This window comes from Python bivittatus, unplaced genomic scaffold, assembly GCF_059951505.1.
Source record: "Python bivittatus isolate LINGU-HERP-01145 unplaced genomic scaffold, Pbiv_v1 ctg000700_np1212, whole genome shotgun sequence".
Taxonomy (NCBI): domain Eukaryota; kingdom Metazoa; phylum Chordata; class Lepidosauria; order Squamata; family Pythonidae; genus Python; species Python bivittatus.
In genome coordinates, this window is record NW_028277098.1 from 33,107,576 (window position 1) to 33,133,904 (window position 26,329).

At 37.6% G+C, this 26,329-nt stretch overlaps 2 protein-coding genes across 7 annotated transcripts in view; one reads left to right on the top strand and one right to left on the bottom strand.

Moving 5' to 3' along the window:
* ZZZ3 (zinc finger ZZ-type containing 3) overlaps positions 1-26,329 on the top strand; it is a 90,556-nt gene that overhangs the window by 57,835 nt on the left and 6,392 nt on the right. For 3 of the 5 annotated variants that reach the window (XM_088128399.1, XM_088128400.1, XM_088128398.1), the window contains exons 9-11: positions 3,345-3,497; positions 6,968-7,102; positions 8,888-8,988. In XM_088128399.1, the coding sequence (XP_087984525.1) occupies positions 3,345-3,497; positions 6,968-7,102; positions 8,888-8,988 (389 nt within the window). Of the gene's footprint in view, positions 1-3,344; positions 3,498-6,967; positions 7,103-8,887; positions 8,989-10,224; positions 13,692-26,329 lie in introns of those variants that run through there. The other 2 variants (XM_015887321.3, XM_015887322.3) reach the window with 1 other exon arrangement.
* AK5 (adenylate kinase 5) overlaps positions 14,219-26,329 on the bottom strand; it is a 150,754-nt gene continuing 138,643 nt past the window's right edge. For both annotated transcript variants that reach the window (XM_088128404.1, XM_088128403.1), the window contains 4 exons: positions 25,682-25,839; positions 25,008-25,124; positions 17,656-17,838; positions 14,219-14,996 (listed from right to left, as the gene is read on the bottom strand). In XM_088128404.1, coding sequence (XP_087984530.1) covers positions 14,919-14,996; positions 17,656-17,838; positions 25,008-25,124; positions 25,682-25,839 — 536 coding nt within the window. In that variant the 3' untranslated portion in view covers positions 14,219-14,918. The remainder of the gene's footprint in view (positions 14,997-17,655; positions 17,839-25,007; positions 25,125-25,681; positions 25,840-26,329) is intronic.

The window sequence follows — 26,329 nt, forward strand, 5'->3', positions numbered from 1 at the left end:
ATCAGAGATATTGTTAAAAGATTTTTATGCAGCCCACAATATTTAATTTTTCCATTCTGACTTTTAAAAATGGTATTTCTTCACCTCTGCTTAAAATATACAGTATTTAAATCCTACTGCTTTAAATAATCATCATCAACTACTGTATAAAGCATTCTTTTTAGTTAAGATGCTTGAGCACACATATAGCAACCAGTTTAAAGACGTCCCAGGTGAAACTGCTTATCCAGATCCATTTCAGTCTGGTTTCAGACCTGATTTTTGAATGAAACAGTCTTGATGATGTCTGTAAATTATCTTTGTTAGGAACTAAGGATGGGGGTTGTCTTCCCCTTAGTTATGCTGGCAGACTTTTATATTATTAATTATGGATTCCTTCTAGGGTGCCTTGCTTAGATTTTTTGGTGATTCCAGTCTCCCTTTGTGATATATTTCTAAAAGTAATGCTGGGAGACTTATGCTCAATCCCTTTATCTTTATGCTATACCAATTTTGATTTTGCTTCTTAGGCTTTTCAATATTTATATGAAACTACTGGGACACATCATCCAAGGAAAGGGGAATTGATGTGTAATAGTAACAGTATGCTGATAATCCAGTCTACATTTCCTTTCCATCATATTTTGGAGAGTCTCTGGCAGTTCTGAATTAGTGTTTGGGGTCAGTAATAACTTGAATGATTGTATGACTTGTATGGGAAAGAATGGTAGTGTGATCTCTAATCTTCTTAAACAGTCATTTGCATAGCTTCCTAGTATTTGTGTACTTGTGGATGTTTGCAAATTGATTAAAGGGAAGTGGTTGGTTGATTGGTTGGTTGGTTGGTTGGTGGTTGAATAATCACTTAGTACTTTTTCTTTCTTTCCATCCAGGAAAGGTAAGAACCATGTGACCTGATTTTAACATGAGATCTGATGCTGTTACATTTTTCCCCAGTTCTTTCTCTCCCTTTACACAGGACAGAACTTGCTGCTTCGGCTCTTCTTTTAAATCATTTTTGCTCCAACAGTTTTCTCTTACTTCATATATCTCCCTCTCTTTCTGGTGTTTTTTATTTTGCTTGAGTTTCTTAGTCATTTGTTCCTGTTCCAGAGAAGAGGGATAATACTCTTGTTTTGTAAACATCTCATCTTTGCTATCTTGCTCTGCACATGGCTTCCAATGATGAAACATGCAAACAAAATAAAATCTCAGCATATCCATGTCATGAACAATAACAAAAAGATAAACTGTCCTGGTTGCTACGGAGACCATTGTGAATAACCACCATGGGCAGATTTATGTTGTCACAGATCAGGCAGTGACCTTTCATCCACCTTCATCCAGATATGACCAAAGGAGCTTTTTGTTCCTCTCTACAGTAAGAAGCTTCCAATTGCAAAGCCCCATACTTTATTCAGATCTTGGGTAGCTGAAGAGGTGGGCTATTTTCCTTAAAAAGAAATGTTATATTTGTACATGACATAATATGAAAGGCTTTTTACAAATACATAAAGAAGTCACTTCTGAGATGAGTCATTGAGAAACTTCAGTTTATACGGATAGGCCTAAAATTCAAGCCAAATACTTTGCATACACAAGTTTGGGCCTTTTCAGTACTTTCAATTGTGGAACATTCATGAACCATCCTACATTTTGAAGGTTTCCTTCATGGTACTAAAAATTGTGACACAGTCTCTGATACAATCACTAAATCAAGATCTCCTGTCCTTGAAGTAGCAATTTTCAGCTAAAAATTATATTGGAGCTGAGAACAATGATCTGTACTTGTTCCATTAAAATATCCATGTTGATTCCCTTTTAATACAAAAAAATAACTCTTCATGAGTTCTAGAAATTTATTTTACCTTCATTCTTTCATAATCAACATATGTATTTGGGTGATGTCAAGAAGCAGGGTATGCACAGAATACTTAGGGCTTACATCTATGGAGTCCTTGGGGTTCTCTGAGCTTGGTTGTTTTCTTGCAAACATTTTGTTACCCGGCTAGATAACATCTTCAGTGCTAGCAATCAAGCTCAAAGAACCCCAAGGACTCCACAGTTCAACCCTGCGCTACACACATTCTCTTCTATTGGCTTACATCTATTGTACAAAACTCTTAATACAATTTTCCCACATCTCTCCTTTTCAGAAAGGGAGGCAGACTACATTTTACAATAACTAGATAGCAAGAGCATGTATTTCCATGGGATATATAAACCAATGCTTACCTAAACCATTTCACGTTAAAATTTCTATTACCAGAAGTCATATTGTTTTCCATTAAGGCATCCATTTGTCAGATCTTCATAGGGACCTTATCAAAAATACTTAGTGCTGTTTGACTTGTTTGCGAGAAGAGCACTTCAGCTGATTTGTCAGTCACACTTTCAGTCACATCTCTCTCCCTAGATACGGTATATAAAGTGAACAATGGATATTTAATGTGAAGGTTCCCTTTATACAGTAGAAGCAACAAAACCACACTTTAATTAACCAGTTTTTGCAGATGTAATCCAGTGTAAGGTCCTACTCTGCCTTCCTGGTTCATTTGTTGTATTCTAGTTGTGTTTGGAGAGGATTCTACTCTATATTTTCATACTGTATAGTAGCTGCCTCAAATTACATCATGTCTTAGTCTTGGCCAAAGGTTGCAATGGGAAGATTTAAACATTCCAAGCTAAGCTGTGAAAACCCAGGTTTGATTATCTCTTCCTTTCTTTAGTGGCAGGAGGGGAGTACCATTTATTAGAAATCTCCATCATGCCAAGAGGGATTCCTGTGGCAATTAATTATTGAAATATATTATTGCAGTGGTACCTTGGTTCACGAACTTAATTTGTTCCACATTCTGGTTGCGAACCGAATTGGTCACCAACCGAATCAAATTTCCCCATAAGGTTCAATGTAAATAAGGTTAATCCGTTCTGAACCATATGTATTTTTTTTTAACCACAAAAATATGAAACAAAGTACAGTACAGTATGAAGAGAGAGAACACCAACCTTGCTTGAGGCGACACCAAAAAGCTTCACAGCAAGTGTCTGTCTGCGACCGTGATCTCGCCTAAAGGAAGCCATGACCACGTGTCAGAGCAGGGAAGATGGCCGCGGGTCGTGTTCATCACCAGATGCGGAGTTTGCGAACGGAAGCAAAATTTTGCGAACGCTGCTGTTCGCGAACTGAATTGTTTGTGAACAGGAGCGTGAACCGAGGTATTACTGTATTGGCTTTTTGACTTTGTGAAAAGGATAGCTTTCACTTGAAAATGAGAAATATTTTATGTGAAGCTTTCTTTCTAAAGTGGTGCTATAAAAATTATATAATGCCAGCTTTTAACAAATAGTTATTTTTATTGCAGTCTTCTAGTAGGCGGCAACATCCTCTGAATAAACATCTCTTCAAGCCTTCAACTTTCATGACATCCCATGAACCTCCTGTGTATATGGATGAAGATGATGACAGATCCTGTTTTCACAGTCACATGGCCAACGAAGTAGAGGAGGAACCATCAGTATGTTTTGTATTTCAACTGGATTTTTAAAAGTGTTCTGTAGGAAAGTGCTATAAATTAATACAAGGACCAGAAATAGCTATATAAGTAAAAGTTCAGTGAATGCCTATGTCTGTTCAATGCAGTAGAAATAGATTCTTGGTGTTTCAGATTTGGAGGAAACAAAATTAAAACAGCATTCCTTTTTCAAATCAGCAGTGGATGCCCAAAACAGTCTGATTTATACATTATGCTAGGCCAATCTGATCAGGGAAGGCACAGGCCACTCCCTTCTAATTTGTCTGAGATATAGTGGACAATCTTTTCTAAGATCCGTACACACAAACACACATGCCTTTGTCCTTCCCCCAATTCAGGAAAGCATAAGACAACTCCTGTTTTTATTTTTTTATGGGAAAAGCTCATATGAGACAAATAACTCAAATCAAATCATAATGTTGTTTTTTCCAGTTTACAAAGTTTATTTTATTTTATTTTATTATTTATTAAATTTCTCCCCCGCCCATCTCCCCCCATTGGGGGGACTCTGGGTGACTCAGAGTTGTTGGGCATTTTGTTCTTCCACTGTTAAATCTCCTGCCTCAATGTTCTGGTTTATAAGGAAACATAAAGTGGCAAAAACTAAATAAAGCCACATTAAAAATTCTCATTATATAACCATATTTTAAAGTATATTGAAATATGTTTGTTTTCTAGTTTTATTTTTATGAAACCAAATGTGCTCTTCATCACATTTTAAAGGATAATAAAGTTATCTTGTAAATAAGGTTAGGATAGAATAAACTTAATGCGGAATAATTAGAAATCATGCATCAATGGTGTAGAATAATTCAAAATAATGTACAGTTCTTTCTGAATTCTATCTCTGCTCTCAGGGTTTACTCTTCTTATTAGCACTTTCAAGGTCTGTCTCCACCCCCCACATTTTTGCTTTTCAATGTATTTTACAATTGGTGGTGAATCAGTTGATTCTGAATTCATATTAATTTTTAAAAGGAATGGTGGAATATGTATATTCAAGAAGGAATCAGTTCCAAAATAATATTGTATCTTAGTACTGTAGTATGCTGTGATTGTCTCTCTGTTCACATTGTATGTGGGAAACTAGTACAAAGTCTCTTCAATGCAAACATGTCTTTATTACCTGTGGTAGGAACCCTTTGTATTTAAATTGTGTAGGCTACTCTGAGGCTTTTGAAGAAAAGATTGGGTAAAACTGTAACAAATCAGGAGATATAATTTTGGATTAATTTTTCAGTACTCCATATCAACTGCTGTAATCACACTGATTAGAGAATAAGTTTGTTTCAGTTCAGTAGAGTTAATTAATGTGCAAGTATGTATTCAGTTTACAGTAAGAATTAAATTTACCATAAAGCTTTCCATTTTATTATTTTTTTACTCAGTAAATAATTGTGTATCATTTGTGTATTCATGGATTGCCAGCTGTGTGTTGGATATTGAGATTATAGCAAGTGGGTAAAAAGAAAAACGTAATTTCCTTCTGATGCAAACATCTTCAGGTTAGAAAATTTCATGCAAAGGATAAATACTCTTTTAATGGCTATCACATCAGTTATATTAACATCCCAGATAATGCTTTTTTGTATTTTTGGAAAGTGACATGTCTTTCTTTACTTAATATTCTGACTACATGGTGGTGGTAGGTGCATGTTTTGTCAAAAATCTCTCATTTGTTTATTTAGATAAGCTGGGAGATTTTCACACAATAGAGTAGCAGTTCTTTATTGTGATAATACAGTTGTGTTTCAGTAGTGTTCGCAATTCTGGATCAATTTAATTCTGAACTACAGTGGGGCAAAAAAGTATTTAGTCAGCCCAATGATGTCCCAATATTTCTGGACCTGACTGTATATCCTTTGTTGGCAATGACAGAGGTCAAACGTTTTCTGTAAGTCTTCACAAGGTTTTCACACACTGTTGCTGGTATTTTGGCCCATTCCTCCATGCAGATCTCCTCTAGAGCAGTGATGTTTGGGGGCTGTCGCTGGGCAATACGGACTTTCAACTCCCTCCAAAGGTTTTCCATGGGGTTCAGATCTGGAGACTGGCTAGGCCACTCCAGGACCTTGAAATGCTTCTTACGAAGCCACTCCTTCATTGCCTGGGCGGTGTGTTTGGGATCATTGTCATGCTGAAAGACCCAGCCACGTTTCATCTTCAATGCCCTTGCTGATGGAAGGAGGTGTTCACTCAGAATCTCACGATACATGGCCCCATTCATTCTTTCCTTTACACGGATCAGTCGTCCTGGTCCCTTTGCAGAAAAACAGCCCCAAAGCATGATGTTTCCACCCCCATGCTTCACAGTAGGTATGGTGTTCTTTGGATGCAACTCAGCATTCTCTCTCCTCCAAACACGACGAGTTGAGTTTAGACCAAAACGTTCTACTTTGGTTTCATCTGACCATATGACATTCTCCCAATCCTCTTCTGGATCATCCAAATGCTCTCTAGCAAACTTCAGACGGGCCCGGACATGTACTGGCTTCAGCAGGGGGACATGTCTGGCACTGCAGGATTTGAGTCCCTGGTGGCGTAGTGTGTTACTGATGGTAGCCTTTGCTACTTTGGTCCCAGCTCTCTGCAGGTCATTCACTAGGTCCCCCTGTGTGGTTCTGGGATTTTTGCTTACTGTTCTTGTGATCATTTTGACCCCACGGGGTGAGATCTTGTGTGGAGCCCCAGATCAAGGGAGATTATCAGTGGTCTTGTATGTCTTCCATTCTCTAATTATTGCTCCCACAGTTGATTTCTTCACACCAAGCTGCTTGCCTATTGCAGATTCAGTCTTCCCAACCTGGTGCAGGTCTACAATTTTGTTTCTAGTGTCCTTCGACAGCTCTTTGGTCTTGGCCATAGTGGAGTTTGGAGTGTGACTGTTTGAGGTTGTGGACAGGTGTCTTTTATACTGATAACAAGGTCAAACAGGTGCCATTACTACAGGTAACGAGTGGAGGACAGAGGAGCCTCTTAAAGAAGTAGTTACAGGTCTGTGAGAGCCAGACATCTTGCTTGTTTTTAGGTGACCAAATACTTATTTTCCACCATGATTTGCAAATAAATTCTTTAAAAATCAGACAATGTGATTTTCTGGATTTTTCCCCCCATTTTGTCTCTCATAGTTGAGGTATACCTATGATGAAAATTACAGGCCTCTCTCATCTTTTTAAGTGGGAGAACTTGCACAATTGGTGGCTGACTAAATACTTTTTTGTCCCACTGTATGTGGTACTGTAGTACTAAGCAAAAAAGATCAAATTAATGCTTATGGAATGTCCAGGGCAATTTTAAACTAACTTGAGCCATTTTTCAAGATACCAGCCATGAGCAGACACATCATAGATTGTTATTTATTCTGGAGTCTGTTTAGGTTGTATGGTTTCTTTTACCTTAATACTGCTTTCAGTAACTTTAGCAAGTTGCAATTCTCTCTTTCTCTGAAATAGGATGAAGAAAGTATCCCTATAGCATATCGTGAATTACCAGAATATAAAGAGTTGCTGAAACTAAAACAGCTGAGGAAGCAGAAGGTGCAGCAAATACATGCAGAAAGTGGCTTTGTTCAGCACATTGGTTTTAAGGTTGGTAAAGATGCCAGAGGCCTTGTATTTACTCAGTTGTGTAAGTGGCTGCTTCCTTGGAAATAAGATCTTCTGGGTTCAGGCCATTAAGTTTCCCAAGCAATGTAACTAACTTAAAAGAGTCAGGCTATTATAATTACCCTGTTCTAATGGAAGATGTATTTGAGGTCTATAAATTAGGCCTCAGAGGAAATTTGGGAGGATTTTAATATAGCCAGCTTTCCACATAAAACTATTGGTTATATTATACATTCAAACTTGTTTTGTACTGTTTGGGAGCAAACCCCACTGAAATCACTGGGGCTTCTGAACAGATAAGTGATACAGGGAAGAAAACCCTTTTTATGAAATTATCCTCTTGAACGTTTACAGAGATGAAATTATTTAAATATATTAATAGATCATCATAAGCAGTATGTTGAGAAATCTTCCTGTTACAATTTCTGAAAAAGAATGTTATACCTGAGCATCAGAGCTTGGAAACTAGTGATAATTTTTTTTTAAACTAGGTAATTTGTTTCATGTACTTTCCCAGTCCAATACCTTCTGATTTATTAGAAAAGAACTCTTATTCCTGGCCCTTAGCCATGATGGCTAATGTTCAACTTCTCAGATTCCCCATGTTTTTCCTCTTCAATAATAATATGGATATCTGAAAATCAGAGAAAAGAATCTACTGTTTACTTACATCACAGTGATATCTGAACTTTGGCCTGGAATCGCATGTCACTCCCAGAAAACATAAAGTTAGAAGATAATGGAAACTTTTTCCTTTTTCTCTCTTAGTTGTTAAGGGAATTTAGTATGGGAGGAATTGTGAGTGAGATGAAAGCAAGTCTATAGCACAGTGGCATAAAGATATAGGAACTGCAGGTGAATGAAAAGAGGAACTGTTTGGTTGGAGGAGGCAAAACAATTGTGTATGAGAAATCAATTGGAAAAACTGAGAAGAGGCATAACAAAGAAGCTGCTTGAGAATTTAGTTTGAAATGTTGACATCTAGATTGCTGCTTTGTCATGTTGACAATGGGGAAAAAGACTCAAAAGAAGAATACTTGGCCGCACGGACAATTTTGAGCGCTCCAAGAACGGCACATCTAGCACCTTTACTGCATTGCAGTAAAGAATGGCGCATATAACACCTTTACTGCGAACTGCATTGGGTCCCAATCTGCTTCCAGGTTCAATTCAAAGTATTGGTTATCACCTTTAAAGCCCTACATGGCATGGGTCCAAGCTACCTGAGGGACTGTCTCACCCCTGTCACATCAACCCATCCCACATGGTCAGGCAGAGAGGGCATGTTGCGGACCCCATTAGCAAGAGAAGGCTGGCTGGTGGGGCCCAGGAGAGCTTTCTCTGCCATTGCCCCCGCCCTTTGGAACATTCTCCCTGCAGAGGTGCGGCAGGCCCCTACCCTCCTGGCCTTCCAGAAAGGATTAAGCTTGTGTGGGGTGATAACAATCTTACCCAATCCTGGGGCTGGCTGGCACCTTGAGGACACTCCCTGAGTGACTGCCAATTATTCTTGGATGTATTTATTTTCTATTTATTAATAGTAGATTGTAATGTTGTAATTTTAATTGATTTTAACTGTTTTGTAAACCGTCCAGAGTTGTTTCAATGAGATGGGCAGTGACAAATTTGATATATAAGTAAATAAATATAAATAAATGATAATTTTATTTTGCAGTTATGTTACCTATACTGTACAACTGTTAATCTGGCAAACTTTGTATTTTTGGAGGGGAATCCCTAAGTTCACTTTGCTAAATTTGTTTTCAGTGTGATAACTGTGGAACTGATCCCATTCAAGGCATTCGGTGGCACTGTCAAGACTGCCCTCCAGAATTGTCTTTGGATTTTTGTGATTCTTGTTCTGACTGGTAAGCAGCATGCACTGAAGACAAGCATTGACAGTTACAGTGGCTTTATTTTTAAATGTTTGGCTTAAATGCATATTGTAGAGTTCATAACTCCTTTGGAATATATAAGGGATGCTTGTGATGATATTAAATATGTGTTGGTAGGGGATATAAATGTGCATGTTCTTTTGTATACATGTTTATTGGCTGAATAAACCCTAAGGTTTTACATTAGATATTAGATAGATTGTGTGATGCAACCACAGGTTTGGATCTCACAACTATATGTATTGCAGATCCAAGGGAAAATGAAGGGAACATTTGCAACTTAAATATATAAATGGCAAATACTGGAGTAAGTAGATAAATATGTGCAGAATATATACTAAAGATGGAAACATTTATGTAGACTATTTACTAAAAATGAGAAAATGGATAGAGAAATGTTAAGATGTACAAATGCTGGTAGAAAAGTAATGGATAAATGTGATTTGTTGCAAGAAATGAATGTCAAAAGAAGCTAAAGTAGCTGTATATAAAAATATGTTTCTGTCATATGTCAGGAGAATAATAAAAGTAAGTTGAATGCAGTAGAATGGGGTATTTAAAAATGTATGGGCTAAGCAGGAAGAGAGAGAGTCAAGAATGTATGGGTGCTGAATGAATTTGGATTGAATACAAAAGTGACAGGTAGAAAAGAAACATTTTGAAATGGTTGGTCGTAAAAGAGAACAAATGTGAATTGACTTGAAATAAATACATTAAAAAAAATGAATGGGCTGAGAGGACGGAAATTACCAAGACAGTTGTGGTTAGATGGAGTTGATGAGGTCCTCAGAAAAAGAATGAGAAGTTTAAAGAACAAAAGGCAATGTACGAAGTAGTGCACTGACATGGGAAAAGCAAGGATGGTTTGCAAGGATAGAGAAGTATGGAAATGTGTAGTTCACGATATTGGTGATAACTGTCTTTTTCTTATCCCATGTCTTAATTTCTTTGGCACTCTGCTTGTTTCTTCCTTTCTGCACTATGCATATTTTTCCCCAAAGGGATTAGCACCATGAGTAGGTATGGTTTAAAAAGGAAATCGTGTTGAAATGTTCATGCGTACACTGGAGACAATACTTTTTGAAAAGCATACTTTCCTTATATATGGAATTCATTCCTATAAGTATGTAAACATACCCTGTTTGAGATAGTGAGCAGATTTTGAGCAATGTCATACTTCACAAATAATGGTTTTTCCTTTTCTTTCAGTCTACATGAAACAGATATTCACAAGGAAAATCACCGATTGGAGCCTATTTACAGAGCAGGAATGTTCTTAGATAGAGACTACTGCATGTCCCAAGGCCCCAGCTATAATTATCTTGACCCCAACTACTTTCCTGCCAATAGATGACAAGGAAAGCAGATGCGCAACCTGAAATGTAGTATCATTTCTGAAAACCCAACACCGGCAGGCTCATTGATTCTGTGCCCACTTTGGAAAGACATTTACTTTCCCAGGAATGTCATCCACTGCATGAGAGCTTCCCAGGTGCCCTTGTCAAAATACAGCTCTCTGACCTGTCTTGTTACTAGATCACTAAACAGCGGTTGAACATTCCTAGTGTGCAGGTGGCTTTACTGGGCAGATTTTCTTCACTCCATTAGTCTTTTTTCTAATTTAAAAAAATAATCCAAGAGATGAGTTATAAAAGTGTGGCCAGAAAAGAAAGCACACATTAAGCATAGTCAGTTCCAGAGGCTTAAAGAACTTGGGCTATTATGCGATGAAGAAGTAATGAAATACTTACCTTGAAACAGTTTAGTAGTTTGCAGTTTTGTTGTGAAAATAGTCTTCAGCACAGAAACTGACTTCTTTCAACAAAGTTTTAGCCTGTGGCAGTGTTTGCTTCTAGAACATACTCTTAAAACAATCACTGTCCCTGGGATGGTCATAATAGGCCTTGGAGCTGCTTAATTACGTAGGTGTTTCTTTTACCTCCTCCTCTTTTTCCTTTTTACCACAAATTTATTTACCAAGAGTGAAGCACTACAGGAGGCAACTGTGGCGCTGCTTCCTTAACCAGCTCATGGTGTGTGAATATTATAAAATTGTCATGCAGATATATTTTTAAATGTAATGTTATATAAAATGACCATGTGATGTGTACAAAAATATGGTGAAAAGTGCCAGTGGTAGTAACTGTGTAAAGTTTCTAAATCCCCACCATTAACTCTATGGAATACACAGCCTTCTGCCTCTGTATTTAGAGTTGTTAATGCAACTCATCAAAGAAAACTGCCTAATATAAATCATATATGGTAATAATTTTCCTCTTTTGTAGTATGCACAAGATCCAAGATTGTATTTTTATTACTATTTAAACAAGTGATTAAATTTAGCCTGAACAGTGAGACTTCACATGCATTCTTTTATACTGCTGGATTTTGTTGTGCATCGTTTAAAACATTTTGTATGTTTCTTCTTATCTGTGTATACAGTCTGTTCTTAAATAATGTTCAGTTGTCAGGAGAACTGTGAGAAATAAACTGTGTGGCTACAGTCTGTTTATATATAGAATGGTTACTGTGACTTTTTTCTGAAGAGGTTTGATTTTTGAACCAACGTTTCAATTTGAGAATACCAGTTAGGCCATAGAGGGAAGGGGTGCTTCAACCTAGTCTTTGTCGAGCTGTTTTATGCAGCCTCTTCCAGGATAATGCTCCAGCACCCTGATTCGAACACATCCGCTAAGTTCTGTACAGAACCCTATATATGCTCTAATTTGCAGGTGCACACTTGTGTGGGGGCAGATTTGCACAGCCAGAGGAATGCTCTTGCAAAGCTCTTTCCATTGTTGAAACAAATGGGGAAGCAGTTGTGGGTACATGTCAAGAGTTGCTATATCTTTAAGAAACCACTGGATCAAAGCAATTACATGGAAGAAGATCTCAAAGAAGCCCATAAGACTTCTGTGTAACTTGTTTAAGACCATGATGCATGTTTCCTTGTATATTTGTTCTACATATCCATTCCCTTCTCCATTCTCTTAATGAAATAAAGAAGGCATTTTGGTACGCTTTATTAGCTGAAAAATAGCAATGACTGAAAAAGCTGTGTAGCATTTGCTATATATTTTTAGTTAATATATCATTTCAATATGTATAAGTTGTGATTCAGAAATGCTACTTATTTTAACTGTATTAGATTTCCACTTGCTTAAACAAAAAACTTGAATTTTGGAAGTAACTTAGTATATGTGTTTAAGTTAAACTACAGCAGTAACAAGGAGTTGGCTGGCTCGTTTAATAACAGCATTAATTTCATTTTAATTTCAGTGTTAATTTTCACAGTTTGTTTAGGTGTACTCACTTTCTGTTAGAGGAGTTGAAGCATTTTTAATGGATAGATGATGCAGTATCATTTCTAAATGACATCGTCTGTAAGCATATCTCATTCTTTGAGAAATTTAATAAATCAGAATATATATAATATAAAATAATACACCTGATGTATTTCACTTTTCTCTTTAATGGAAGCAACACTCTAGTGCTTTGGGAAACTAGTATCTAATGCAAACATAGATTATATTTTATATTATCAGATTATATGTTCTCTGCACCCAGATACTATTTTCTGGTGTTAGGTTTGCTGACACTATTCCAGATTTGTCATATGGGCATGTTCTATGTACTCATTTTCCATAACTATCATTTGGAGAGAAGATTGATTCAGGCCATCATATTGGATTTAGGTTCTTCCATAAACAAGGCTGTAGAGATGTGGAAAATGTTCCAAGGTTGAAACTTTCCAACACTGAAAACACCCCCTTTTGGAAGTAATCTAGTCACAACAAAATGGACCATTCTAACCTCTTGTATTCATGCCTTGAAACAAGATATTTGGGGACATAAAATTTCAGCTTCAGAGCATTTTCCACAGCTCTTTAAGGCAAACACTGATTCCAGTATAAAGCCATAATTCCTAGTGGATTTATGTGGCAATCTAATGGTAAGGAAAACTCTGTCGTGTTCTATTATTAAGTATCTCATTCCTCTTTTCTAGTTAGTTCAAGACATGTTTTTCTGTCCAAATAATTGCTTTACACATCTCTTAGAGCCATATTGGAAAAGGTAGATGATTGTCTCTGAAATGTGCATTGACAAAAGCTGTTTTTTGAGACTTAGGCTTCTGACTATACATTGCTTCTCAGAAGTGAGAAACTGTATACACGTGTTTTCAGCAATTGACTGTACCCCACCCTCATGTTGGTCTGACCATAATAAAGATTTGATTTGATATGTTTTCAGCAAAGATCCAAATGCCCTTTGAATTTAAAATTTTGTTACTTCCCATTGCCCTTTACTTAGCGGAGAGATTTTCAGTTCTTGTTCAAAGCGCAAACCAACTTTTTATATGGTTCTTTTCAAGGAGCTGAAATTTGTAGTATAAGTGTTTTTTTTTGAGATTGTCAAATTTTGTATTCAAATACAACTGTCTTGTTTTGAAAGTTGTACCACACCTGTTTTTTAGTGGAAGAATGCGGGAAAGAAGAGCTGGAACAAAGAGCTGGAACAAATTTCATAACCACAAGACTACAAAAGTTTTCAAAAATTCAAACCCCTGCACCCAATTAAGTGAAAATGTTTTTATGTGGCTTTGGATTGGGTACCTAATTGTATTTCAGAAGCCTAAATATGAAGAGTAAAATTTATTACCCTTAACATTTGTCCATACATTTTATTTTTATTACCTTTTCATACAAGAGAAGTAAGTTGAAAAATACAAATTTTCAATTGCTTGTTGATAATGCAACTGTTGACATGAGGATCTAGCATGCAAGAAGAAATAGTGGACAGCCCAAGAGAAGGATGCAGTTTCTTCCCCAGATTACAAAGATTCTTTTGTCTGCTGATCAGCATTCCGAAAAACCTCAGTATGTCAGCCGTGTGTGTGTGTGTGTGTGTGTGTGTGTGTGTGTGTGAAAAGTGTGTGGAAACTACTACTTTCTACAGGACTTACTAGCACTGCTCATTCAAGTTTTAAACTTACATTCCACATGTTTAACCTGTCATGTTAAATGCCAAGCAATAAATTAAAAGGATTTAAAACTGAGTTTGACAATTTATCTGTCAGATGTAGAGTAACCAATGTATATAGACAATTACCGCCTGTAGTCTTTTGAAATACCTGCTAATTATCTCTGTATTTCTTATACTCAAAGATGCTGCCACTATTAGTTCTGTCTTTACACATCTTAAGCACATCAGCAATATTTGGCACTCCTTTTTTTTTTCCTGCATACAATATCCCTATATTAGCATTTTAACTGAAAGATCATTTGAGCCCTAACTACATAGGACACTTATATGGGTGGTCGTATCAACATAACAGCTGGTCCTGCAATCAGAGTTAATTATTTCACATTTGGTTCATGTACTGCATATTGCTTATGCTGCTTTTTGTGAGGCTGTCCCAATGTCCGCTATTTTGCGTGTAAATGATTGCAAACCGAATTGCAGACATGTTCCCCCAATAAAAGAAAATGACAGAAAACAGACTGTTCAAGCACTATAAAGAAAGAGCAAGCTTAAATAGCCTCAAAATTGAATTGCGTTGAGCAGCAAATTCACTGTTACATAACTTCTACGACTGGGACTGCTGTGCTTGACTGTATAGTACGTCTTGTAGTAGTGAAATGCAAGACGTGTTCTATAAAACAGCTGCTGTTTATCATGCTGCTTTTTTTTTAACCTGTGAACTGCAAACTCTTATCATAGGCCGTATACAGGACACGTGTCATTACTGTACCATTTAAGTTACAAAGATTTTTACAATGTTTACAACATGCATTAATCTTTCAAGGCAGCAGCTATTGCTTTGAACAGCATTTGTAATGGACGCTGTATGTATGTGTGCGTGAGAGAGAGCACTGCCATTACACTGTGTTGAAAGAGTGATGCTATTCCTTTTTCAGAAAAGCACTGACTGAAGTGCATATCTCAAGGAAAACTTCCTCTGGTGTTCCTTCTGCATTTATCTGTTAAAAAAAAAAGAAAAACATCCAGAGAAGTTAATTTTTTCCTGGAAGAGTCATCTCACACGGTAAAAGACAACGGCAGCCTTATATAACCAGACGCCTCCCAGAGCTACCAGACTCAATACCCATTTATAGCCAACACTCAAGAATGCTGAAAAACAACAGCATTCTTGAGGGAACAATATGCAATATTCAAACTGAAAACAGGAGGGGGGCTTTTAAAAAAACTCCCGTTATGCCTCTGTAAATTCTGCCGAACTGAATGTTGGCTGGAAAAGACAAATGGAAAAACAGGAAAAGAAGCTAGAATGCTTTGCTTGGAAAGAATACTGACTGATGCTCATGTCTAGGAAAGCATGCAACTGAGCATTTTGTCAGGTTGCATCTAGCGAGGAAACAAAACAGACCAACATCACCAGTAGAATTCAAGCAACAGGCGCCAGCCAGGCCTGTATGATGATATTATGGCTAAAAGTCTAAGGTGAAAGTAGTTTAGGATTGGTTTGCTATAAAAGGCCACGTATTCTGCTGATCTGCTAATTGTTGGGACGCACAAAATATTTGACGTGCGCTGTAAGCTTGAGGAATCTTTGCAGGCATTCAGAAAATTGATATGAGCCCTTCTTAATAGTTTCTAGGGCAGTGGTTTTCAACCAAGGTGCCACAAATGTCCACAGGAGTGCTGCATCAACCAGAACCCCACCTCCCATGACATCGCTAGGGGCAGACTCTTTCTCCTCATGCAACCTGTGACCTCATGGGACTTCTGGTTTCGCAACCCAGGTGTCCTGCCTATGAGATGTGTGCCGTGAGATGACAAAGGTTGAGAACCTCTGTTCTAAGGCATAGCAACAAATGGCCCTGACCAACTGAACAGAGATGATCGCGCTCTCACTTCCCAATATGTATTTTTCTTCTTAGATTTTAATTTGCTTGGCCAAAAAAAAAAAAAAACTCTTCATCTATAACATCCAAGTGAAAAGCATACTGGGAGAGAGAGGAGTGTTAATTTGAAATACCAGTTCTGAAGTGTTTTGGCAACAGATGCTTTCTATTTTTCATGCTGAGCATTTTGAAGTGTGAAATATTGAACCTTAACATGGAGATAATCTCTCAATATCTGAAGACATTCTGACTTTCATGTTCTGTATGAAAGAGCTGAGCACACAAATTATTTCAGTAGTGGCAAAAAAAAGGCAATAGCAAAGGCAGTTTTCTATTTTTCTTGCTGTTTGAAATAATATAATAGCATAATATAACCTAAATAATACCAGGAACAGTATACTAAGTAGCTATTTTCCAAATTTTCTATTAAATACATTCAGGAGTTGGGGATTTTTGTGTGTGAAAAAATTCTGCAATAGGGTATACTTAAATACCTTAATTAAGGAAATGATTCTAGCTAAGAATTTTAAATATTAAGTAGAAGAGGAAAATAAAGGGATACTATGAGTTGCCAAATTCTTTGTAATCTAAAATAAATGCAAAATAAATTCAAGTATATTAGAACCATAGGTAGCACGTGCTATCTTATACAGAAATGTATTTAAAACCAAAGGGTAGGATTTATAGGTTATATCACACTTCCTACTGAAAACAATGAGAGTTAAACTTGGGATTTTTTTCTCATTAACTTCAACGTATTCAAATTTAGAGTGAAGTGGCAGATCATCTGCCATTGCTGAAGTTTTGACAGCATGTATGAGTCAGGCTGAAGCAGTAGACTCCTATCTTTTCATGTTGCAATGTTCTTGTTTTTATGTCCCTTCCTTATTGGTTACAACTATTTGTACAACATTTTACAATTACATTTGTAATTCCAGGGAAGTTGTAAGGGAGAATTTTGATTTTGTCCTTCCCAGAGGACAAAAGAACCTGACATGCAGAAGATCCAGAGGTCTTGCTTGAGATTAAACTAACCTACTCTGGGCAACCAGTACAGCCCCCCCCCCCCCCGTATTTATGCGAACTATGTACTTGAAGTTAACTCATCCTTCTCACATTCATAATCAAGGCAAAGTCCTAGAGAGGCCCCAAAAGACCAGAGCTTCTTTATGCACTACCCTCCAGCTCTGTGGCCTTTTCTGCTTTTAACTTCCCCATTGTCAGATTTGGGGGGAAGAGGGTTGAAAAGCAGGCACCTGGGGGCAGGTGTAAATCCTGTTTCTCCACAGTGGCATCAACTCCAAGACAGAAAAGCAGAGGAGGGATGTGACAATCTCTCAGCTCTTTTGTGATGTTTGAGAAATAAAAATATGGCCAGTGGCCAACTAACCAATTATCCCAAAACATGAGCTGCCAGCATACAAAGGTGAATGAACTGACTAAAGAAGAGGATCTGAGTCAGATATGGTCTATCTGTGACATGCTCTTTCATTAGATTTCTTCCCCTATTTCTAGCCACTTAGGTATACATAAGGATCAGAGTGAATGTAATTCACAGTTTAATTCTTAGTCTTCTAGATTTTCACTTGCCATTTACAGGGATAGGGTAGCATGGGCATCTTGCAACTAAGAAAATTCCCATCTGCCTTCTCAGTTAACAGAAATGCATGAGAGGACTCACTAGGTCAGAACATTTATGACCCAAGTGAATTAACTCCTAGAACCTTTCTACGTAAACAGAGGACAGAGCAAGTATAAAGCCAAGGCAATCTACCTTAAAGAGTGGAATTCTGTTTTCATAATATGCAATCAGCAGCTCAGCTGTTTTATAGTAAGCTTCAATACGTTTCGTGATAGTTTCAGCATTATCCTCAAGGCACTGACTTCTTTTCAGAAGACGACTGCTCATTGTCTTAGAAGAACAATCCATGCAGAGGACCAGGGATGGCTCTCCGATCTGAAGAAATGGAGAAAAGAAGCAGCACTAGTTTGTCCACTTTTTAAAATTGTCCCTTTTTTGATTAAATTAATCCAGCAAAATTTTCTTACTTTAGAGAAATAATAACAATGCAGTAACAGGATACATGGGCTTGCAGACAAGATTTAGACAGAATTATTATTTGTATCTTTATCTACAGTTGTTTTTTTTAGGGGGCACAGACAATTATAGGTCCCAGAATGGGTTAGGGTTAGGGTTAGGGTGGCTAACCCTGTGGCTGTGTGAGTCCTTAAATGATGGCTTCCTCTCTCATTTTGGCTTCAGAATAACCTTATGTTGCAGGATAACCTGAGAGATAATGACTTGACCATCCAGTATTTTATTAAACATATTTCTATGCTGATGCAATCAAAAACATTTGTTGGTGGCTCACATAAAAAAAAATATTTACACAGATGGAAAGGTGGGATACAAAGAAAGTCTTTTCAAGGAAGCAGAACTAATCGCAGTCATTCAGGTTAATTCTAGTCTTGCATAGCTGAAAGAAAGCTGCTGTTGTTCATACAAGTTATATAAATTAAAGCTTCTATACATATGATTGTATTTTAAAAACCCTTTAGGGGTTTTAACCCTTTTTTCATTTACCATAAAGTTTCATTTTTGTGGGTCATCCCAAAAGTCAAGATGCAAATGTTAAATCCCTTTTAAAAGTGACATTATCAAACCCACATTTTTATGGGTTTGCTATGCCTCCCTCCAAGAATATTCCATATGTATACAACAATCATAACTGAGAAAGTCTTTTAAGGCTGGAGGTAAGGCTGGTCTGGTGGCTACTTAACATGGATCATGACATAGGACAGAGAAGCATTTGCAGGATGAGATAATAGCACTTTCTTTGAAAAAATGTTTAGCCAAGGCTGTATTGTTCCTTAAGTTGCTGCATTTGTTTAGCCTGACTTTTTAAAAAGCTTCTCTGGATCTTGTCTCTATATGGAAGGAGACATTCAGTTTACAAAAGTGTATCCTTTACATTTGCTCATGACAACATGCTTAAGACAAAGCTCTTTATTAAATAAAGGACATGTGTAACTTCTTTTTAATATTTTGCCTACCCAAACTTTTACCTATCCAAACAAAAAAAGGTGGGAGGTGGAGAAAAAAGGTTAAGTACTACAACATGATATTGGAGAAAAAAACTTAATTCTTTTCATACACAAGGCGGCACCACTGTACCAGAAATTAAAGCTACATACTCTATCCTAGTTCTCTAATTGAAAGACATGTATCTATTTTTGTCCTTCAGAGCTCCTGTAACGCAACTATGAACTGAGAAAGCAACTAAACGTTTGCAGCATCATAAATAAGTTGTAACACAGTATCTAAGATTAGGAACCAAATGATTGTTTCCCAATCTGAAATAACAATATAAAATTAATGATGCTAGGAAACACATGATGCTAGAAATCTTTCTAAAGTAGTTCAGTTCTGTTGCCGGAATTCTTGTACTGCAATGAAGGCATTCATCAAAGATGTTGGGACCATTTTATTTTTTCTACATCTTCAAGCAGTTTTTTCCTTTAATATATGGCATTGTCCTTGTCTTTTTTATTTCCAGTTCCTAGAGACGGGGGCAGAGAAATCTATATAGCATAACAGGACTAGGCTACTCGACAATTTTAGGGAGAGAGGAGAAATTAAACATAGAACTACTTTTGGGAGGGAACTGCTCTATGTGATCTTTAATTATATTCTTGTATTACATAAATTGGAATTAAATTTATGAAATACAAGAGTACAATCTTATATTGAAGATACAGTATAGCCAGAGAAACTTACCATGGATTGGAGTTGCCAATTAATCCCCTAAACTATTATTTTGAGAGTGCTCCTAAAATGCAGCTTGACTATCTCCATTTATTTACACAACGGCCGTACATGAAATAGGACTCAATTTTGTCTACCTTAGGCAACAACTCAGGATCTCTAGGCAATTAGGGCTTCTGCTGAGAGTCATGGCTGACTGAAGACGTCTCCGTGAATGAGTGGAAACAACGACCACTGTGTAGAACGGAAGACTGGCAAGTAGACCAGTCCTTCGAAGCTCTCCGGAGGAGAGATCGGCCACAAGTGTTCTGAATGGCAGCTCTTCACAAGGAAGCCATAAAACAGCAGTCTCCCATGGGTTTGAGCACCAGGAACCAAGGGAGATGGCATCTTTGCTTTCAGCAGCAGTGAAGCCTTTAATGACACTAAGTCAGCCAATCTCACTTTCTAATCACATTCAGAAATGTTCAATTTAGCCACTTTATGGACATTAGAGACCTTCAAAATGGCGAGCTTAAGTTAATACCTGGTGAGTTTTACCTTCTTTGGATTTAAGAGATCTTAAACAGAGACTTAAGAATTTAATACAGGGGTCCTCAAACTTTTTAAACAGGGGGCCAGTTCACGGTCCCTCAGAATGTTGGGGGGCCAGACTATCGTTTGAAAAAAACGTGAACAAATTCCTATGAACACAGAGGATCCCTCCCGCGGAGTATGAGGAGAGGAGAGCTGCCGGACCCGGCATACTTGTCACATAGAATAGTTTGGCTCTGTGATCTCCCTCCTTGTACATCGCCTGCAGCTCCAGACACAGCCCCGACACTTCTGCTTCTGACAGACAGCAGCGGCGGCCAATCAGGCAGGCGGGCTGGATAAATGACCCTGGCGGGCCGTATCCGGCCCACCGGCCATACTTTGAGAACCCCTGATTTAATATATAACTTGCAAAAAGCAAAGAAGAAGAAGAAGAAGAAGAAGAAGAAGAAGAAGAAGAAGAAGAAGAAGAAGAAGAAGAAGAAGAAGAAGAAGAAGAAGAAGAAGAAGAAGAAGAAGAAGAAGAAGAAGAAGAAGAAGAAGAAGAAGAAGAAGAAGAAGAAGAAGAAGAAGAAGAAGAAGAAGAAGAAGAAGAAGAAGAAGAAGAAGAAGAAGAAGAAGAAGAAGAAGAAGAAGAAGAAGAAGAAGACTGAAATGGAACTAAATCCATATTAGGAACTGAGACTTGATGAAGGTTGAAAATAGACACTAGGGGGAACTAAAGGACCAGGCAGAAAAGAGCTAAAATGGCTAAGCTGGCTATAACTTTTTCATGTCTTAAAGAGTTCTTGAAAAATGGACTCAGATATTAATAACTAATATCTCAGAAAGGATACAGATTTCAATGGATAAACTTTTAGAAGATGATGAGAAAAAAATTAAAACTTTTACCTGACATAATTATAGAGTTTGAAGGCATGGAAGACAACAAAATTGAGATCACCAAAATGGGAATACAAAAGACAAATCAAGAGAAGGATCTGGACATGGAACAGCTGCGACAAGAAATTCTGGATGGTGCCTCTTTATGGGATTTACAAAGTAGGCTGGTACAAGCTTTGAAGAATCTTGAATGCCAAAGACTGATGAAAGCTCAAATCCTGCAATGCCATTGGAATGATTTAAAGGTTAAAATTGTGCAGAGCAAAAAGAAGGAATATAAAGTTGGATTATTTTATCAGGGTTAAATTATTTGTTTGATATTTCTGGTAATTCCTAATGGAGATGTTGCTGAACCAGGACTGAAAAGATTATGATTTCAGGATTGTGTATAGATAAAAGGCTATGGGGAGAAAAGCTTTTTATTTTTAAATTTAAAAGAGGGTGAAAAGTTATTATATTAGCTTATACTCGGTGTAATAAAGGTTAGAAGCCACCTTTATTATTGTCTTTGTTGCCTTTTTCTTTTCTACTTTTTTTCCTTTTTTCTTTTTTCTGCACCTTATGAACTTTTTCTTTTTCTAGTTTAGTTTGTATTAGTTTTTACTATGTTTCTTAAAAACTTCAATAAAATTATATATATACAGGCATTAAGCACCAGATCCATAGAAGCAGGGGTCTACCACACTAGACAGGGCCCAAGGTGCAGACTCAACACATAGTGGCAGGGTGTAAGATGCAGGCAGGAACAGCATATACTGAACCAAGTAGCTGGCATTGTGTACAGGAACATCTGCACAATGCATGGGCTGGACTCTCCCAAGTCCAGATGGGAGATTCCACAGAAGGTCGTGGAGAATAACAGGGCTAAGATCCTGTGGGACCTCCAGATCCAGGCGGACAGGCAAGTACTGGCCAATCAATCAGACATTGTGGTAGTAGACAAGGACCAGAAGACAGCAGTGGTGATAGATGTAGTGGTGCCAAGTGACAGCAACATCAAGAAGGAGTATGAGAAGCTGGAGAAGTACCAGGGCCTGAAGGAGGAATTAGACAGGATATGGAAAGTAAGGCCAAAGTACTCCCAGTGGTAGTAGGAGCACTCAGGGCCATGTGACTCCTCAACTGGGAGAGTGGCTCCAACAGATCCCAGGAACAACATCAGAGCTCTCTAGTCCAGAAGAGTGCAGTGCTAGGAACAGCTAAGATACTAGAGGCAATTAGTAGACACAAATTCAGGCAATTATTATTCAGGCTGAGAGAGAATGAAGGAGGACTTAAGATAATCTTCCACTTCTTAAGGCTCTTTTCTCCACAGGGGGGAAAAAATCTAGACTAGCTGCTAGAATCAACATATGTGGGATTTTAAAAATAAATCTTTTAACTCCATTTTTTAGGTTGAACCTAACTTCCAGTTTGACTGATCCAGACGGCAAAACCGTTTGAGACCATCTGTTCAGTTTGATTGCATTCACTTGAGATCCCACATCAAAGTTTATATGCACAGCAATCCTATTTATATTTAGTCAAAAAATAAGTATGAAACTTAATCCTAGAGACATTTTGAAAGTTAGGACTTAGTCATGGCAATAAAGCCATACCAGGAAATATTGTAGGCATAAATAATAACAAAAAGACACATTATAAATTGTCTAGATTACACATTCATTTATGGTTAAATGTTTTTCATAAGGGGAAATTAAATAGGATTTTTAAAAAAAATTCAAAGTGACATTCTAATCACTATAAACTATTTTTTAAATCCACAGCGTACACTATCTCTGAACTTCAGTACAGTGTGATATAAAGCAGCACACAGTACAGATTCCATAGGTTTGATGAATGGTCTGGATTTGCATACTGTACTAATCTAAATGTGATTTGTTTTTGGCATAACGTTTTCTGCAAACCCAGCCAACTGTGGCTTATTAATAAATCATACTTAAATAGACCATGGGTTGGCAGGATGCGTGAACCCAAAGCAATATGAAATTAAAGTATAGATTCCCATTTAAAATAAAATAGCTTTGCTACCGTATTCTCTTTTGGACTTTCCAGAATAATGAATCATAGGTTTTTCCTCTATTATTTTGAAGTGGGACACCACTGTATTAATGCCTTGCCTTGCTTATGGGCTCTCCAGGGGAAATAGAATGCTAGATTAGTCAGACCTGGCTATTTTATATATATATATATACCATTTAGAGAACATCATATTTAAAGAAAATGAAGGACAATTAAGTGCAAGACAGATGTGCTGTTAATCAGTAGGAAACTAGGGTTTGGGATTTGGGTTCAGTGTTTCCTATATGGAATTGCACTTCCTTTAAAGGGCAACTCCATGGAATGGGAGTCCTCCTTGGCCACCAGCGTGTTTGTGGATTCATGTGGTAGCACTAACAAGAAATGTGTTTTGCCAAACTATGTCTAGGGTGCCAGCTGTGTCTGTTTCTGAGGTCATCAGACATGACAACACTTACCCATACCATGAATATATCCTGACGATTGTGATGCACTTCATGTGGGTCTATCCGTGAGAAGTGGCTGGATTCTTTGATTAGTACAAAGTACAGCATATAGGCTGCTAATATAGCACAGGGGTCATGTCAGTACTGAGAATCTGCACTGGTTACCTATTGCTCATGGGGCCCAATTTAAAGTTGGTATTTACTTTTAAATCTCTAAATGGCTTAGGAACTGACAATCTAAGGGACCGCCTCTCCCACTGTGAACCATCCACTTGTTACAATCACTGGGGGAGGCCCTTTTGAAGATGCCCCCACTGTCAGAGGCCTGACCCCAATTCCCTGGGTAGATGAGGGAAGGCCTTCTCCTATGATGTTCCCAAGCCACTGAAAGTATTCGTATTCGTACTGAAAATCAAGATCAAGTGAGCTTTTGCCCTTCTGCTCCACGGGAGGTTTCTGTCCTCCCTGAGCTCGCCTTAGGACACCTGCGTTACGGTCTGACAGGTGTACCGCCCCAGTCAAACTCCCTACCTGATGCTGTCCCCGGAGCGGGTCATGCCCAGCCGCCACTGAAAGTAGTGCTCAGAAGTCACATTCAGTCCACACCCTTTCTGCCTTTAGGAAATGGGAGAAAACCTGCCTTTTCAGCTAGGCCATTTCAGTTCCAAATACTTCATAGTAATTTTAGCTGTTGTTATGATTACATTGTTTATTTGTAAGATTTAGATCCCACTGTTCCAGTTAGTTAGTTGGTTGTTTTAGGTGCCCCACAGGGATAAAGGTGGAATCTAAGCTGAGATGATGTTGCTTTTTCATCCTATAAATTGCTCTCATGCTATTATTTAGTCAGAGGGAATTAGAAACGTGTTCTCTATTCCATCTTCCTAGCAATTATCACTCCAGAGCATCTCATTTACCCTTTTACAGGGAAGAGTAATATGCCAACATTTTAATAAGCAATCTGAAAGTGCAGTTACTGAAAGTGTGTGCGAGTCAGCGATGTCATTTTCATGCAGTAGGTTTAATACTTCTGATGTTTCTAAGACAACAGATAATGTGTGGAAATTATATTGCATTTTCAAATTGTTTCTGTGTTAGTGCATACTTAAACTGATTCTTTGTGTAGTTCGACTGCACATCAGCTTTGCACATACTGCATAGAAAATTATAAATTCAGCAAGGGCAGCTTTTCAAGTCCTGCAAGTTGACAACAACGTAACCATGTATTTTTACTTACCATGAGGTTCTTGAAAAACAAGTCAGCCTTTGAATAGGTAACACTGAACAGAAGCAAAGAGAACAGGAATATGTCTTATAATTAGTGAGATCATTCACCTGATTCAGTATTGTCAACATTGCTTGGCAGTAGCTCTCCAAGATTTCAGACAAGCATTTTTCAGTGCTACCTGGAGAAGGAAAAGACCTCTTGCATGTAAAGCAATCATTCAGCTCTTCCTTTTGCATGATGTTGTTGCTCACCTGATTCTCAAACTGTTCTCCCTGCTGCATCTCTTGGGGATAACCATCAATCAAGAATCCCTTTGAGTTTTCCATATTGGCAAGTATAGCTTCTTTTAGGAACTCCATGACAATATCCTTAATTGAAGAATACAAATTAGTTTGGTTTAACATCTGGTCTGAAAGTTTAAGTACCTTAAAATGAGACATAGCCACAATAACCTAAAATGTTCCTATTCCAAATATTTTGTGCATTCATGCACATGCACTATTTTACCTCCTAAAGGCACTCCAAAATTCCCATCACTGCTGAGTCTCAACCCAGACATTTTTACAAGTAGAAAAATGCTAAACAATGAAAAAAGGCAGTGCTCCCTTGAGAACTAATGATTTTAAGTAGCACATTACAAAGCATATGTCGTTAGCAAATATAACCAATTGAAGGAGCCTCTAAAAAAGTCTGAATGAGAGCAGCAAAGATTCCTACATTGTTTTAAGGACTCACTTACTGCCTTGCTTCTCTTTAAAGTACCAACAGGTAGTTTTGAGTTAGTACATATTGTTCTTCTAAAAAGAATTCTGGAGAACGAACCTATGTAGTTTTTAGATTACCTAATTGAGCTTCTTCTTTCTCTCCTTCCCCCCTCTCTGTGATGGAGATTACTTTGGACATTAACTTTGCAATCGCATCTTACCCCTGATATGAATTCACCACTCTCTGTTATATCTCTGATGTTCTTACTCCTTTCAGATGCTGTTTCATTTTGGACCAGATCTTCTATGGACAGATGTGTGAATCCATACTTTTGTGCTAATTTCTCACACTGGGTTCCTTTGCCAGAACCTGGGCCACCTTTATGAGTAAATACAAGTTCTCAAATTAGAGAGATAATAATTGACTCATCATAGGTTCAAACAGTATCTTCGGAGTATACCAATTAAATAGTGGTAAGAGTAGATAACAGAGGCCTCTTCTGTATTCAGCAGTGCAGAAACTACAATGAAGTCTCTTTCATTTCCAAACTATCATTGTACAAATTTTTTTTTTCACATACAACTGCATTTATAATGTGGTTAGGCACAACCCAGCAAAGGATACCACTGCAATTGTGACAGAAAAAAGAAGACTTTGATAGGCCTGATGCAGCTTACTTATTTCATTAATTCTTATATTTTGTCAAGAGCTCTTAACCAAAGGTAGTAGGTTATTCTGAGAACTGATCAAGTGGGATTGTGAATCTGGTATTTCCCAGGGCTGCAGCACTAGTAGCAGTAAAAAGTCACATGGGCCATTTTAGATGATGCAGATGTGTAAAAATATAGGTTTTAAAATGTAAATATTG